General features: G+C 36.9%; 1 protein-coding gene across 2 annotated transcripts in view; it reads left to right on the top strand.

The window, feature by feature from the left end:
• tox3 (TOX high mobility group box family member 3) overlaps positions 1-14,656 on the top strand; it is a 64,871-nt gene that overhangs the window by 33,489 nt on the left and 16,726 nt on the right. For both annotated transcript variants that reach the window (XM_026937425.3, XM_053229438.1), the window contains exons 2-3: positions 5,136-5,201; positions 13,709-13,960. In XM_026937425.3, coding sequence (XP_026793226.3) covers positions 5,136-5,201; positions 13,709-13,960 — 318 coding nt within the window. The remainder of the gene's footprint in view (positions 1-5,135; positions 5,202-13,708; positions 13,961-14,656) is intronic.

Raw genomic sequence — 14,656 nt, 5'->3', positions numbered from 1 at the left:
CTAATGTGTCTTGGCGTCCATCTTGCTGTCCCCCTCCTGGGGACAAGCCAGCCTTTACACACTAAACACACTCATCTCTTTTTCTTTTTCCTTTTACTTTTTTCCACGATTATTTTTTTTCTTTGCTCCTTTTTTCCTTTAGTCCATTTTTGTCCAAAATAATAATGATACTGCAATAAATTACATTACAGAATGCAATGTTCTGAGATATTGTGAGTATTTCAAACCCACATTTTATAACACTAACCAACTCTATTGTTACAACTAGAGATGGGCATTACAGGCAAAACTCCTATTCAAATTTTTCAAGGTCTTATTCGAAAAGTATTCAAATAATATTGAAACTATAGTCAAAAAAAAAAAAAAAGGAAGACACCAAAAGTTGCCTTGTGGAACTAAAAGTAGGCAAACATATACTGTTTCAGACAAAATTGCAACTCATGACATGGTAACACAAAAATTACACATGATTTATACAACTGCAACAACTGTTATTAGGTTATTAAGAGCAACTTCATAGCAACTTACATTCACAGAGTAACTTACAGTCTCAGTAACTTACAGTGTCAAAGTAACTTACATTCTCACAGTAACTTACATTCTCACAGTAACTTACATTCACAGAGTAACTTACAGTCTCATAGTAACTTACAGTCTCATAGTAACTTACAGTCTCACAGTAACTTACAGTCTCACAGTAACTTACATTCTCACAGTAACTTACAGTCTCACAGTAACTTACATTCTCACAGTAACTTACATTCTCACAGTAACTTACAGTCTCACAGTAACTTACAGTGTTAAAGTAACTTACAGTCTCATAGTAACTTACATTCTCACAGTAACTTACATTCACAGAGCAACTTACAGTCTCACAGTAACTTACAGTGTTAAAGTAACTTACATTCTCACAGTAACTTACATTCTCACAGTAACTTACATTCTCACAGTAACTTACAGTCTCACAGTAACTTACAGTGTTAAAGTAACTTACAGTCTCATAGTAACTTACAGTCTCACAGTAACTTACAGTCTCACAGTAACTTACATTCTCACAGTAACTTACATTCACAGAGTAACTTACATTCTCACAGTAACTTACATTCTCACAGTAACTTACATTCACAGAGTAACTTACATTCTCACAGTAACTTAGACATTGACAATAACCTACAGTATTGTAACTTACAGTAACTTACAGTTTTACAGTAACTTACATTCTCACAGTAACTTACAGTTTTACAGTAACTTACATTCTCACAGTAACTTACAGTCTCGCAGGAGCTTACAGTCTCAAAGCAACTTATAGTCTTACAGTAACTTAATCTCACAGTAAATTATAGCCTCACAGTAACTTACATTCACAGAGTAACTTACAATCTCACAGTAACTTACAGTCTCATGGGAACTTACAGTCTCAAAGTAACTTACAGTCTTACAGTAACTTCCACTTTCACAGTAATGTAGAGTATCACGGTAAGTTACAGTCCCACAGTAGCTTATTCTTTAATAAAATGCTCATTTAGAATCTCAGTATAATCCGTGAGTGGGGAATGAACAAGTCCGTAAATACAATAATTAGGTTTAAATACCATGATTTAATTTAATTGTCAATAGTGTGTGTACGGCAATATTATACTTTACACCAGAAGCTGATTGTGTGACTGCATTAAGTGCAGGTTTAAGAGGTGAAATGAAAGTGTTTTTTTTTTTCTAGGTTAATATTCATGAGATTTGGAATCTGCATGTATGAGGCTCTGTGTGTGTTGTGTTTGTGTGTGTGCGTGTGTGTGCGTGTGTGTGCGTGCGTGTGCGTGTGTGCGTGCCTAGAGCAATGACAGTTTACACACTAACACACTTCTACACATGCGCCTGCATATACACCCATTTGCAATGACACATACACACATCTCTCTCTCTCTCTCTCTCTCACACACACACACACACACACACACACACACACTGCTTGCTGTGTTAGTGTTGCAGCTGCAGTTTCATTAATGGTGAAATGAACCATGCACTTCCCCCACCATCTTCCCACAATGTACTGCAGTCTCCGTCTTTCTCACCCTTTCCATTTTCTTCATTATCCCTTTCCACATACTAGCAGAAGTTCAGGGCCAGTCTTGAGTCTATCAGACAGTGCTCTAGACCTTCACACACACTCACACACACTTAGACACACACACACCTCCACATTTTTGGAGTATTGCAACACTTCACTGATAACACAAAACTGAAAGAGAGAGAGAAAAAGAGAGAGATGAAATAAGTGATTCAGTGAGAGCCTGATGAAGAGGGTCATTCATTCTCTCTTCTGTGTTGGACAGATGTTGAGCTGATTGTCGAGGTTCTTGTGTGTGTTTTTGTGATCTGGTACTGTGTCAGGTGATCAGCCGATGCCACCTGCTCTACCAGATGCTCAGAGGAGTGTGTGTGTGTGTGTGTGTGTTTGTGTGCGTGTGCACGTGTGCATGTGTGTCTGTTTCTGCAGATTGCGGTAGCATTTTTACATTAACATTTAAGCTCATTCTCTCACACATTCGCTCCCTTTCTCTCTCTCTCTCTCTCTCTCTCTCTCTCTCTCTCTCCCTCTCCCTCTCTCTCTCTCTCTGTGTGCATGTCTCTCTCTCTTGCATGTTCTCTCTCCAGGGCATAGACTAATTAATGGATACCATTCACAGTTGATTAGCTACAGTTCCTTCGGTAATTACATTCGCATACTAACCACTCAGAAGAAAAGAAGCTATAACAAGGTAGCAGGAGGAAAAAAAAAAGAATGAAAGCTCGTCTCTTTCGCTTCTGATCTTAATTTTCTTTCTGCTATTGTTTGTCCAGTATAAAAAGATAAGACTGCTGGAGGAGGAGGAGGAGGAGGGGGATTGTGGGAATTGTATCTTGTACTGTGTAGATTCTTCTCCCTGAGTATGTGTGTGTTTGTAAGTGTGTGTTTGCTGTTCGGGCCTCTCCAGCTGCCACCCCATAATTCTTCATGATGCTGTTGCATTGTTCTTACCTGTCAGTGTGACGGCCGCTACACCGAAATAAAAAAAAAGGATATCTTAACAAGAAGAGATGAATGTAGGCCATAAATCTAATCTTTTCGCAGGAGATTAGCGCACCTGGCACACGCAGGCAATTTCTGTATGATTTATCTCAAGTAATTTTATCATGTAATTGCCGCACTGACTGATAATTTTGCATCCGGTGATTTTTATTTATTTCTTAAATGTCTTTTTGAACATTGTAGATGCAAAGAATGAAGATGTGATCTTAACAAGCAAGATTAGGAATACAGCAGCAAGTAGGATATTCATACTTGTTCACGGATAAAGAAGAAAAAAAATTCATGGATACCTGCTTCATGTCACGGTCCATGTTCCTAAGCACTATTTTTTTTTTCTTTTTCTAGTTCAGTCTCCGCCCCTGTTCTGTCAGTGGTTTGTTATCACATTGTCTTCACCCGTTTTGTGTCAGCACTTGTTTATTTATTGTTCTATTTTCTATTTGGTGTGAAGTCTTAACGTACATTTGTTCTGGGAAATCCAGTCCTTGTTTTCTACATTCCCTGTTTCCTGGTTTTGACCGTCCAATGTGTTATTGCTGGTTATAGATTATCTTTGTTTGGCTTTGGATTAACCTTTTTTGATTTTGACTCCTGGGATGGACACTGTTTACGATTTTGCATTCGCCCTAATAAAACACAAGCTGAACATCCATACTCGCATCATGCCTTCCACTTCCATAGGTTACAAAAAGCTACAAGCGTTAACCTACAACAAGCATTAACCCCTCCCCTTTATTCCAAACCTAACTAATCGCAAATCTTCGATTTTCACGTGAGCTCTTGGATTAGGGTAATTAGGCACAGAGTGTTCACAGTACTGTTCGCTGCTGCTCTTTTTTCTTTCCCCTTTTATCACATAGGCTGTGATTTCACATTTTATTTGCATCAACAACATCAGTAACTATATTATTTTTATTTTGGCACATTTTTGTCGACAACTGGTTAAAATTGAAATCATTTTAGTGTACTTTTTCTCAAACACCCTGCACATTTTGGTGTTTTCTCTCCAAGTTAAGGCTTGTTAATTAGCTCATGTGTTGAATAAATTGAATTTGGAGCAGGGAAATGTGCACCAAAATGCTAATCTCACCTGGATACTGTAGATTTGTACATAAGAACTGCTGCTGTAATCATAAAGACAGTCCTGTTGCTCATCCCAGAACTATTTACAGTCTGCTCATACTGAACATCCTTTCTACACACTTAGTACTGTTACACTTGTATACTGTAAAGATTTATAATCCCGCTATCCGGCATGACCCAGAGGAGGATGGGTTCCGTTTTGAGTCTGGTTCCTCTGGAGGTTTCTTCGTTATGTCGTCTAAACTTTTCATCACCGTCGTCACCTTTGGCTTGTCCATTAGGGATCTAACTCTACATCTAGATTTCTAGCTGCTTTGTGCCAAAGAAACAATATTAACCTGAGCATTTCTTTCATATTGTAAAGTCAAATCAAGTCAAATTTATTTACATAGCACATGAAAAGTTGAAAGTTGAAAACAACTTTCGTTGAAAGTGCTGTGCAGTGGTAAATTAAATTTAAAGATTACATAGATCTTAAAGGCTAATAAATAAAATAAAATCACTTTGAAATAATAATAATAATAATAATAATAATAATAATAAAATAGGTTAAGAAAGATATTGGACTTCACAGTGATGTCATTATGCACTGCAGTGATCATGACTGTTCCAATTGGTGAAAAGTTAAGCAAAACTAGAACCTCAAGCTTCTGGTTTAAACCGTGCGCAGTGGAAGAGCTCTCATGGTGATCGCCGACTGTTTGTGGTATGGACTCTGTGCCTGTGTGTTTCTCTGCTTTGTGATGCAAAGCAGTGTTGTGCTTTTTTGAATAGACACCAGTACTGAACAGTGGATTAAATCCATCCTCTCTCTTTGTGTTAGAGAGATTGTATAGTGTAATACTGGCAATAAAAGAATGTATAGATTAATAGCTTTTGTGACCCATAAAAAGCAAACTGTGTGGGTTTTACGCTAAAACCATTGTTGTCTTGATGTGTAAATAAAGAGTAACATCTATCTCTACTTTTTCTGTTTCTGTTGCAGTTTGGAAACAACAATAACTACATGAACATGGCTGATGCAAACGGGTCTCTGCTCGCTGGTGGGGATGTAAGTAGCTCCTTACTGCTGCAACAACATCGAACAATGTCGAATATGAGCAAGCGTTGTTAGCTCCAAAAGTCAAAACAACGTGATATTTTTTAGAGTTTGTCTTAACAGCTAAAGCTTATTTTCATTGATTATTGCCATAACTGTATACTCCACTGTAACTAGAGATGTCTTCTGTGCTATTCTGGCAGACTGAATGCCTAAACACTCATTTCTGTTATTTTAAAATCATTTCTGTTTTGTACAGTAGCTTTAAAAAAAAAAATCTGTCTGATTTTCAAGTCTCTGTAACGACTCTCACGCACTGACGTGTCATCACGGACAGGGGAAAAAACTCTCCTCCAAAATAACACCTTTGTATATTTTTAAAGGTGTGGAAGAAGAATTTTCATATTATACATAGCAGTGACTATCATCAAGTGGAAAGTGTGAAGCATTAATATTTGGGACCTGTTAAAAAAAAACAGCAAAGGAGGGAATGTGGAAAACTAGCTTGAGAAATGAGACAGACTTTTGCTTTCCACTTTATACCACAGCGCTGTTAAATTCTCGATTCTGATTGGTTAGAAGGTGCTGATTAATTTTCTAGAACAGCAGCTCTGACAGTAGTTCCAGCTGCAAGGCACATTACAGTTTTATATTAATGCTCTTGTTCTAATAACAAATAACTAACATAGTAACTATAGTAACAGGAACGAAATTGTTTCTTGGATGTTCCACAACATTAAATGTAAAAGAGGCATAAAACTTTTCAGGAAGTGCTATTATCAACAATAACTCCACTTCTTCATACAACCTTATTTTACTGTTTCTTATATAACCAACTACGTTATTGGATTATATATTTCATTTTACTGACTTTGTGTCATAGACAGTTTTATGGTCTATACTACTAAAGGTAAATCTCACCAAACAGTGTACCTACAATATCCATAAATTTAGAGAGTCACAAGCTAAAAATCACTTTAACATACATATTTATTGTTCATTTTTCAAAATCTCTGTTTAGCCACAATGCCTTGAATCTGATTTTTTTTTTTAAATATATATTTAATTAAAGAATTAATAATTATTTTAATCATATGTGAAAAACTGTAGCACATATTTATGAAAAGTCAAACATGAAGGTCATTTAGACAGAAAGTTTAGGAGAAATGTTTAGATAGACTTATATTAGGCAAGTAAAAGTTCCAGAAAACATGTGATAAAAACATGTGTTAAATATTCAGATGTGAATTTCTTTGGCTTTGGATATGTAAACTTTATGAAAATAAAAGTGCTATTTGTTCCAAAAAAAAAAAAAAGAATTTAGCCTGAATAGGATACACAAGATGAACCAAACCATCTTTGTTTTGTTCCATATGCTTATATATATATATATATATATATATATATATATATATATATATATATATATACATACACACATACACACACAAGGTATATAAAATATATATTTTCTCATTTCTCTCATCACACCTCCATCTGTCTCCCTGTCTATGAATTTTCACATACACTAAGAGTTCATGTCCGACCTATAAAGAATGAAATATATTTTTTGTTTATTTCATAGCCTTTCCTATTTTTTCCCTTGACATTCATTCTCTCTCTCTCTCTCTCTCTCTCTCTCTCTCTCTCTCTCTCCATCATTCCAATCTGACTGAAATACATATATCATAAATTCTCCACCGCAGTGGCTCTAACCTGCTTCAGTAACACTACGTGATTGCATTGTAAGATGAGATACTGCACTGGTTTTTATAGCTTTGAGCCTGAGCAACTGTTTCTCATGTATTACATGAGATCTGCTCCCAATAACACACTGCTCTGCGCACACACACACACACACACACACACACACACACACACGGTACAGCCCTTCCCCAGACTATCAGCTTTCCTGTGTACTTTTCTCCTACTGGAGTGAGGAGACGCCTCAATAATCAGATAACACAAGCCTGATATATATATACTGATAATGTGTGTGTGTATGTGTGTGTGTGTGTGTGTGTGTGTGTGTGCATGCTCATAGTGTCATACTAAGTTTCATATCCAAAGAAATTAAACACAGAAACATGGATCTGATTTAAACCACTTTCATGTTTATTTTATGAAAAGGAACAACTGTGTGAGACCCGTGTGTGTCTGTGTGTGCGTGCGTATGTGTGTATGTGTGTGTATCTTATTTCTTGAAACCTGACCTGAAGAGACATTAGGAAGAGACATTAGGAAGACTTTGCTGTTCTGTGCAGTGTAATTTGACAATGTGATGGGTTCTTGCTGTACCCAAATGCTTCCTTAATCTACTTAAAATGTCAGGAGAAAGAGAGAGCGAGAGCTCAGTGGTTCCAGAATAAACAAACTAGATACCTCTGTCTTTACAATAAACAGAAAAAGGCATATTTCAGTATTAGTATGAACGCACATTATTGCCTTTTCTTGAGACAGAGGTGACCAAACATATGAAATTGAGTGTTGAAGACAACGTATGCATTATTATTCTGGTTTTGACAGTTCCTCGACCTCAGCTTCATCACTCAGGTTCACTCTAGTTGAGACTACAGGTGTGCATGGAGAACGGGATCCCATGGGACTAACTTTAGGAGATTTTTTCATTCATGCAGACATGGGCAAATGGTCGTGAGGTTATGAAGCTAGGAAACAATGATATGAAGCTTTCAGGACTAACGAACACCACATTCATTTACATGAACATGCGGTGCTACACGATGCATTTACAACGTTCATTTATTCATCCTTAGTAACTGCCTGGTCAGGGCTAAAGTGATTTAAGTTTTCCTACTACTTTGTTCATCTTTTTGAAAACAGAACCAACTAAGTTCATTATATAATATCATGGAGTGGCACAAACAAAAATACCAACTATGCAAAGTTTAGACCAGTTATGAACAGGAAGGATGTAGCTGAGGTTGAGGAACTGTCAGAGCTAGAATTCATACACCATCCTGACAGTGCTGGGATTTCTACCTCTGAGTTTTCCCAGTGTTTCCAGGGGCAGAGGTGTAGGATTCATGTTTAAATTAGTTTAAAACATTTAAAAAAGAAAAAAACTTCAGGTTTAGGCCACACCCTTTTTGGGTTTAAATCCAAATACAGATCCAGATAGTTGGAGCCCTAAACAGATACAGACAGTGTCACAGAGTTACACCCTTAGTGTACACTGGAGTCATGAGCACACTGAGCTAAAGTGTATTACAATATCCATATACTGAATACCAAAAACAAATAAAGGCTTGCTCTTAGAGAAGCTCCTATTTCCTCCATTTCCAAAGGAAAACAGTCACATTTCTTTCCATCTGTTAGTTTCACCCATCACGTACAATCGAATTACCCTCCTGAAACTGCTCATAAATATGTTGTGATGGATTTTATGGAGGCCAGTTTTGCAAGACTCTGAGCCACAATGTTGTCATTTGAGGAGCAGAGCTTTTTCTGCTCTCCTGACATTGGAAGCTCCATGCTATCGATCCAGCACGCTGCTGTATGCAGTAATTGCAGTGCAGTGCTTTTCTAACAAGTGCTGGTTATTGCTCTGCCGAATTAGATTACCGAGTTTATGGAGAGGTTCTGGATATTACTTCATGATCTCTACATTTGTGAGTGCAGAACACCGTGTGTGTGGATCGTGGATGTGCAGATGATGGATGGGTAGGTGAATAAAAAGATGATGGGTGAATGGATGGATGGATGGATGGATGACTGAAAAGATGTGTGAATAGGTGGATGGAGAGAAAGGATGTATAGATGTATGAATGGATGGATAGATAGAGAATACATAGCAAAATAGTTGTATACATGGGTGGGTCATAATTCAATAGTTGGATTAATACATGGATAATGGATGGATGGATGGATGGGTGGGTGGATGGAAGGGTGAATAATCGGATGATTAATAGAGAAGATGGACTGATGAAAGGATGAAGAAAAATGTAGATGATGGATGGATGGAAAGATTGATGGATGGATAGAAAGGTGGAAGGAATGATGTAGATGAAGCACATGTGTAGATAAGTGGATGAATGGAAGAACAATTGATGAATACATGGATAGATAAGAAATAGAGGAATAACTGATTTATAGAGGATGAGTGGAAGGATTCATTCATAGACAGACTGATAGATGGTGGATGGGTAGGTGAATGGATTGACATATGAATGGATGGGTGAATGAACAGATAGATAATGGATCAACGGATAGATAGATGGGCAGATTGATAATAGAACAGTGAATGGATGGATTAATACAAATCTGGACAGATAAGTGAATAAGAATATGAATGAATGTATGAATGAATACATAGATAGTGGATCAATGGATAGACAGATGGTTGGATGGATTACTAGAAATTCGAATGGATAGAAGGACAGATAGATGAATGGATGGATGGATGGATAGACCATTAGGCAGGTGGATAGATGGCAATAAATGGCTGAATGGATTAATAAAAATCTGGATCTGGATGGATAAGTGAATAGAAAGATGGATGGATGGATGGATGGATGGATGGTGAGGTAGAATGGAAATATAGGTGGGTAAATGTATGGATTGGTGTGTAGATAAATGGTTAGATGGTGGATGGATGGATGAAAATGTGGATGGATAGGTAGCTGTACATATAGATGGATGGAACATTGGATGACGTATTATATATTGGATTGTACTCTCTGTATTATATGTTTATGGTTTATGGAGTGACTCATTACGATCACACACACACACACACACTATCAGTCTGGCACCTCTTACCAGCACAACAGTGCTGACAGATGACATCCCCCAACATCAGACGTGCCCCCACTGCATGTGTCTCGATTCTCATTTACACACACACACACACACACACGCACACACACACACACACACACACACGCACACACAGACCTTCGCTGTCTCCTGGAGCAGATGTTAATTTGGATGATCATTAGCAATGGGAGATAAAGAAGAACTGCAGTCATTGTAGACAGTGATATCTTTCTCTTTAAATTCTCTCTCTCTCTCTCTCTCTCTCTCTCTCTCATTCCTTTCCTTTCCAAGTCTGTACTTTACTTGTTATTCCTAAAGGTCATAAGCATGTTTATATGTTGTGTGTGTTGTGTTTGAGACAGATTTAGGTCAAAGGCCATTGCTCTTTCTCTCTATCTCTCTTGCTCTCTGTGTGTGTGTCTCTCTCTCTTTCTCTCTGTTATTGTAAAAACATGCTGGCACTGCAAGTCTTATTCATAGAGAAAGGTCATGGGGCAAGGTAAAAGAATACCCCTATTTCCTCTCTCTCTCTCTCTCTCTCTCTCTCTCTCTCTCTCTCTCTCCCCCATGTCTCTTCTTTTCTTGCCCCTTTGTTTCAATCTGACATTCTCTCCTTTAGTTTTCTCTCTTTCACTCTCCGTCTCTCAGAATACAGTGATGTGTAATATTATTAAAGGGGAATGAAACAATATATTATATTATTATATTATATTATTAAAAAAATATGGTGTCTTAAGTCATTGACAGTATTGTTTATGTATCATTTGGGTATATCAGTGATAGTTTATATGAATTAAAATAAAATATACAGTGTAACTTCGCAAAGTCCATCAGAATTTTGTGAAAAAATTTAAATTAAAAATTTAAATTAAAAAAATTAAGTGCAGATGTGAGATTATTGAAATGATGTGATGTCATTCAAGGAAACATACAGACTTATAAGGGGCCTATGTATGTTTCATGTTCAAGAACACTGCTCGTGTGTGCATGTGTGTGTGTGTGTGTGTGTGTGTGTGTGTGTACACACACACATGCACACACATATATATATATATATATATATATATATATATATATATATATATATATATATATATATATATATATATATATATTTGAAACAGTAATTGTACTGTGGATCAAACTTGGATGCTGCCACATGAGGGTTTATTTACAAGTTAAAACAGAGAGAACAAAGGTTAGAAACACAAAGCAGGGTAATTTGAGATTAATGCAAATCAAAGCTATTGGAATCCACCAGCACTGAAGTAAACAAGGTAATAGTGAACTAAAGTATACAGTAGATACAGTATAAAGATAAAGTGGGAGAATAGTGAACCATTCTGGTCTAAATTTTTTGCCTTGAGTTGTTCTCTACTTGAGCTGTTCTCTACTCTGGAAGTAACTAGACAAAATTGCTGAAACATTTCTTAGCTCCTTTATTTCTTAAGATTTATATAGGCAATCAACTGGCAAGGTGTATGTTACAAACTCCAAACTATTGATAATAATTTTATTTTTATTGCATAGAAATGGCCAGGCATTAAAAACTGAGCTAAGCTGCCTTAATATTTATTACACTACTAGACAAAAACAGTTCCTGAATGACTATTTAAGGGTTCACTGGACAATTAAGGGTTTTTAACCTTTTAAAAAGGTTCCTCTTAGAACCCTTTCTGACAGAAATTCACTCTGATCACTCTGCTGGGTTCTACATGGGGCCTTGATCCAGACTACAAACCACTTCTGTAAGGTCCTCTGGATAAGGGCATCTGCCAAATGCTGCAAATGTTCAATGCAGAACCTTTAAGAGTTCTTCCAGAAGGACAACTGAAGAACCCTTATGTGTATGCTAACATAGACTGACGATAAGAACAAGGCCTAACAAGAACTATGCAATGCAGAAAGCAGAAATAGCTCAAGTACACAGTAGGTGGCTCTGTTTAAACAGTCCCTGATTGCACAGGGCAGGATTCAGGTGGTAGTAATCAGGGAGGCGGAGTTTCTGGTTGGTGGTTGGTGCTAAGGATAGAGCCATGACAATACCAGACAATACCGTGTTTTCGAAATGTTTCACAATGATACAAATTTTCGACCATGTAAATTCGTGGTTCACAAGAGTCAGGAATATGGGTTCACATAATCCTTTTGTAGCACAATGATCTGGTCTTCAAGTCTGTGATTTACAACATGCCCATTCTCATTTGCTTTTAGAAATTTCCTTATTCAAATCAGGACTCCAAATAAGTTTTTGCCATCTCAGGGACTCCTTACAGAGAGCTTCAGCAGGAGTGACAGTACATTTTTGACCAATATCCTGCAGATGTTGAACACAGACAAAAGATTATTAAATGCAAAATTTTTTTGCTCTATATACACTATATGGCCAAATGTATGTAGACACCTGACTATCACACCCATATGTGGTTCTTCCCCAAACTGTTGCTACAAAGTTGCTACAAATCTGTTTGGAGTCTGTTTTGCTATGACAGGTCACTATAAAACAACTTGATCAATGCGTGACATTCACCGTGCAAGGTTTTAGACATCTTTATGCATGTAGACTGCATTAGTTAAACTGCCTCCTTCCACAGCATGGTCTATTTAAGAAGACAGCCAAGGCAAAGTTAAAAAAAAAAAAAAAAAAACACTTATTCACGTCATTTTAGTGAAATATATTTCTGGTTTCTTAAAGCTGATACATCAAAATATGTTATTGACATTTTGGCCAAAGTCCAATCCAGAATTCAGTCACAATGACATCAGACAGGATTTCTCAGAGCACCACACTAAAAGTTAATATTTAACTAATTAACTAGTCTGATGTTTTATAGAAAAATACCACTGTAAGATACGTGCAAGCCAAAATTCAATCTAATGTAAGAAGTCCAGAGACTGGGGATAGATAATATATAATGCTGGTGCTGTAGGTATAGAGATAAAAAAGACTGGGTGCTGGAAAGTAGAAAAGAGAAATCCCCAGAGAGAGAGACAGAGACAGAGACAAGAGAGAAAGACAGCAGGAGTGACAGGCAGATGGGGAGAAAGAACAAAAAAAAAATCTACTGGAAGGCTGCTGGGATGGAGAGAACTGTAAGAACTTGAAGAATTCCATCTCCAAGAAGTCAAACTAAGTAAATTAAGCGTGACGGTGGAGTTTAATTCTGAGGCTGCAGGATTTGGCAGCTTGATGAGCAGATTTACGGCTCTGAGTGTTAGGAACAAAGCTGAACATTTTTGAACCAAGCAAAAGCATCTGTGAGAAATATTTAAAAGCCTGTTTTGTTTTTTTTTTCCTGAACATCATTCCAGCATTAAATGAACTAGTCTTGATTACGGCTGCTTGCTTTATTGATGGCAGAATGATATCCAAGGCATGATGTCTCCATTACTATACTGTACTCTCCTCCAATGGACTTCTTCAGTGGAATATTAATGGCTTTTGTATGATTTAAATTGCTCGGCTTAGCACGTCTCCAATCCCAACAATCCAGAAGACGTGGTTTGGGTCAGATGTCACAGTAGTTGGTTGGCATGCTGGCTATAATAAGCTTTATGGACTCAGAGGCCTCAGATAATCTCTATAATTTACACAGTGCTATACATGGAGCATACTGCTATGGTAGAGTTAAAGAGAAGATACAAGAAATATAAAATTAAATAAGATAATATTATATATATCTTGAACTATTACTTAACTCTTGCCCTGTCTTTTTTTTTTTTTTGTTCCTTCTCTCATCCAGACATTTCACACTCCAAGTCTCGGAGATGAAGAGTTTGAGATCCCTCCCATCACTCCTCCTCCAGAGACTGAGTCTGGCCTGGGCCTCCACGATGGGGGCTCGTCCTTCCCTGGGCTTCCTGAGCATCCCAACCCTCAGCGAGCTCATTTCACCCCGCAGTTCCCACCTCAGAGCCTGGATCTTCCCTCCATAACCATCTCCAGGAACCTGATGGAGCAGGATGGAATGGGCATTAATAATGGTCTCCCCGTGGTGAGTGTTTGATCAGTGATGTATTGACCGATAGCTTCAAGGTGGATTCTCGTTGATTCACAGTGGCCTTCTTCAAACTGCAGAGCATCTATTTCATTTTAAACAGGCGATGTGCTATCAATATTGTGATAAATTATGAGCAAAATATAATTTTATTATGTATTTGATCAAACATCCCATTAATTTGTATTCATAATGCATTATAAATGCAATTATATCCATATATATAGCACACGCGTCATCGTAATGCCAGATTACATTATACTATGATTTCATTAAGAACATTATAGATAATATAGACACTAATGTTGTCGTAACACACATCTGTATAAGAAGATATGCATAATAGTGCATTATGATGCATCACTACAGGCTTTTTTTTTTTAATGGGATGTTTAAATGTCACATTAAAGTACAATTTATGTAATTTAATTTAATTTAATCAGCATATTATGAAAAGTATATTAAAAACTACTGTGTATTCACATATAAATGTTAAAATATTATGTATAAGTAATACATTTACATATAAATATTAGATTTACATCAATATTATGTTATTTCATAAATATAACACTTATAGGTAAAAAGGTCACCACACCCTGACATGTGATGTAATGGCATGTCATAATGCATTATAATGTGTGTTATGAGCATTTCTATAAGCTTATGCCAAGCATTATAAGGCATTAGATT

This window comes from Pangasianodon hypophthalmus, chromosome 25 (genome assembly GCF_027358585.1).
Source record: "Pangasianodon hypophthalmus isolate fPanHyp1 chromosome 25, fPanHyp1.pri, whole genome shotgun sequence".
Taxonomy (NCBI): Eukaryota; Metazoa; Chordata; class Actinopteri; order Siluriformes; family Pangasiidae; genus Pangasianodon; species Pangasianodon hypophthalmus.
This window is presented reverse-complemented; position numbering and strand designations above follow the sequence as displayed.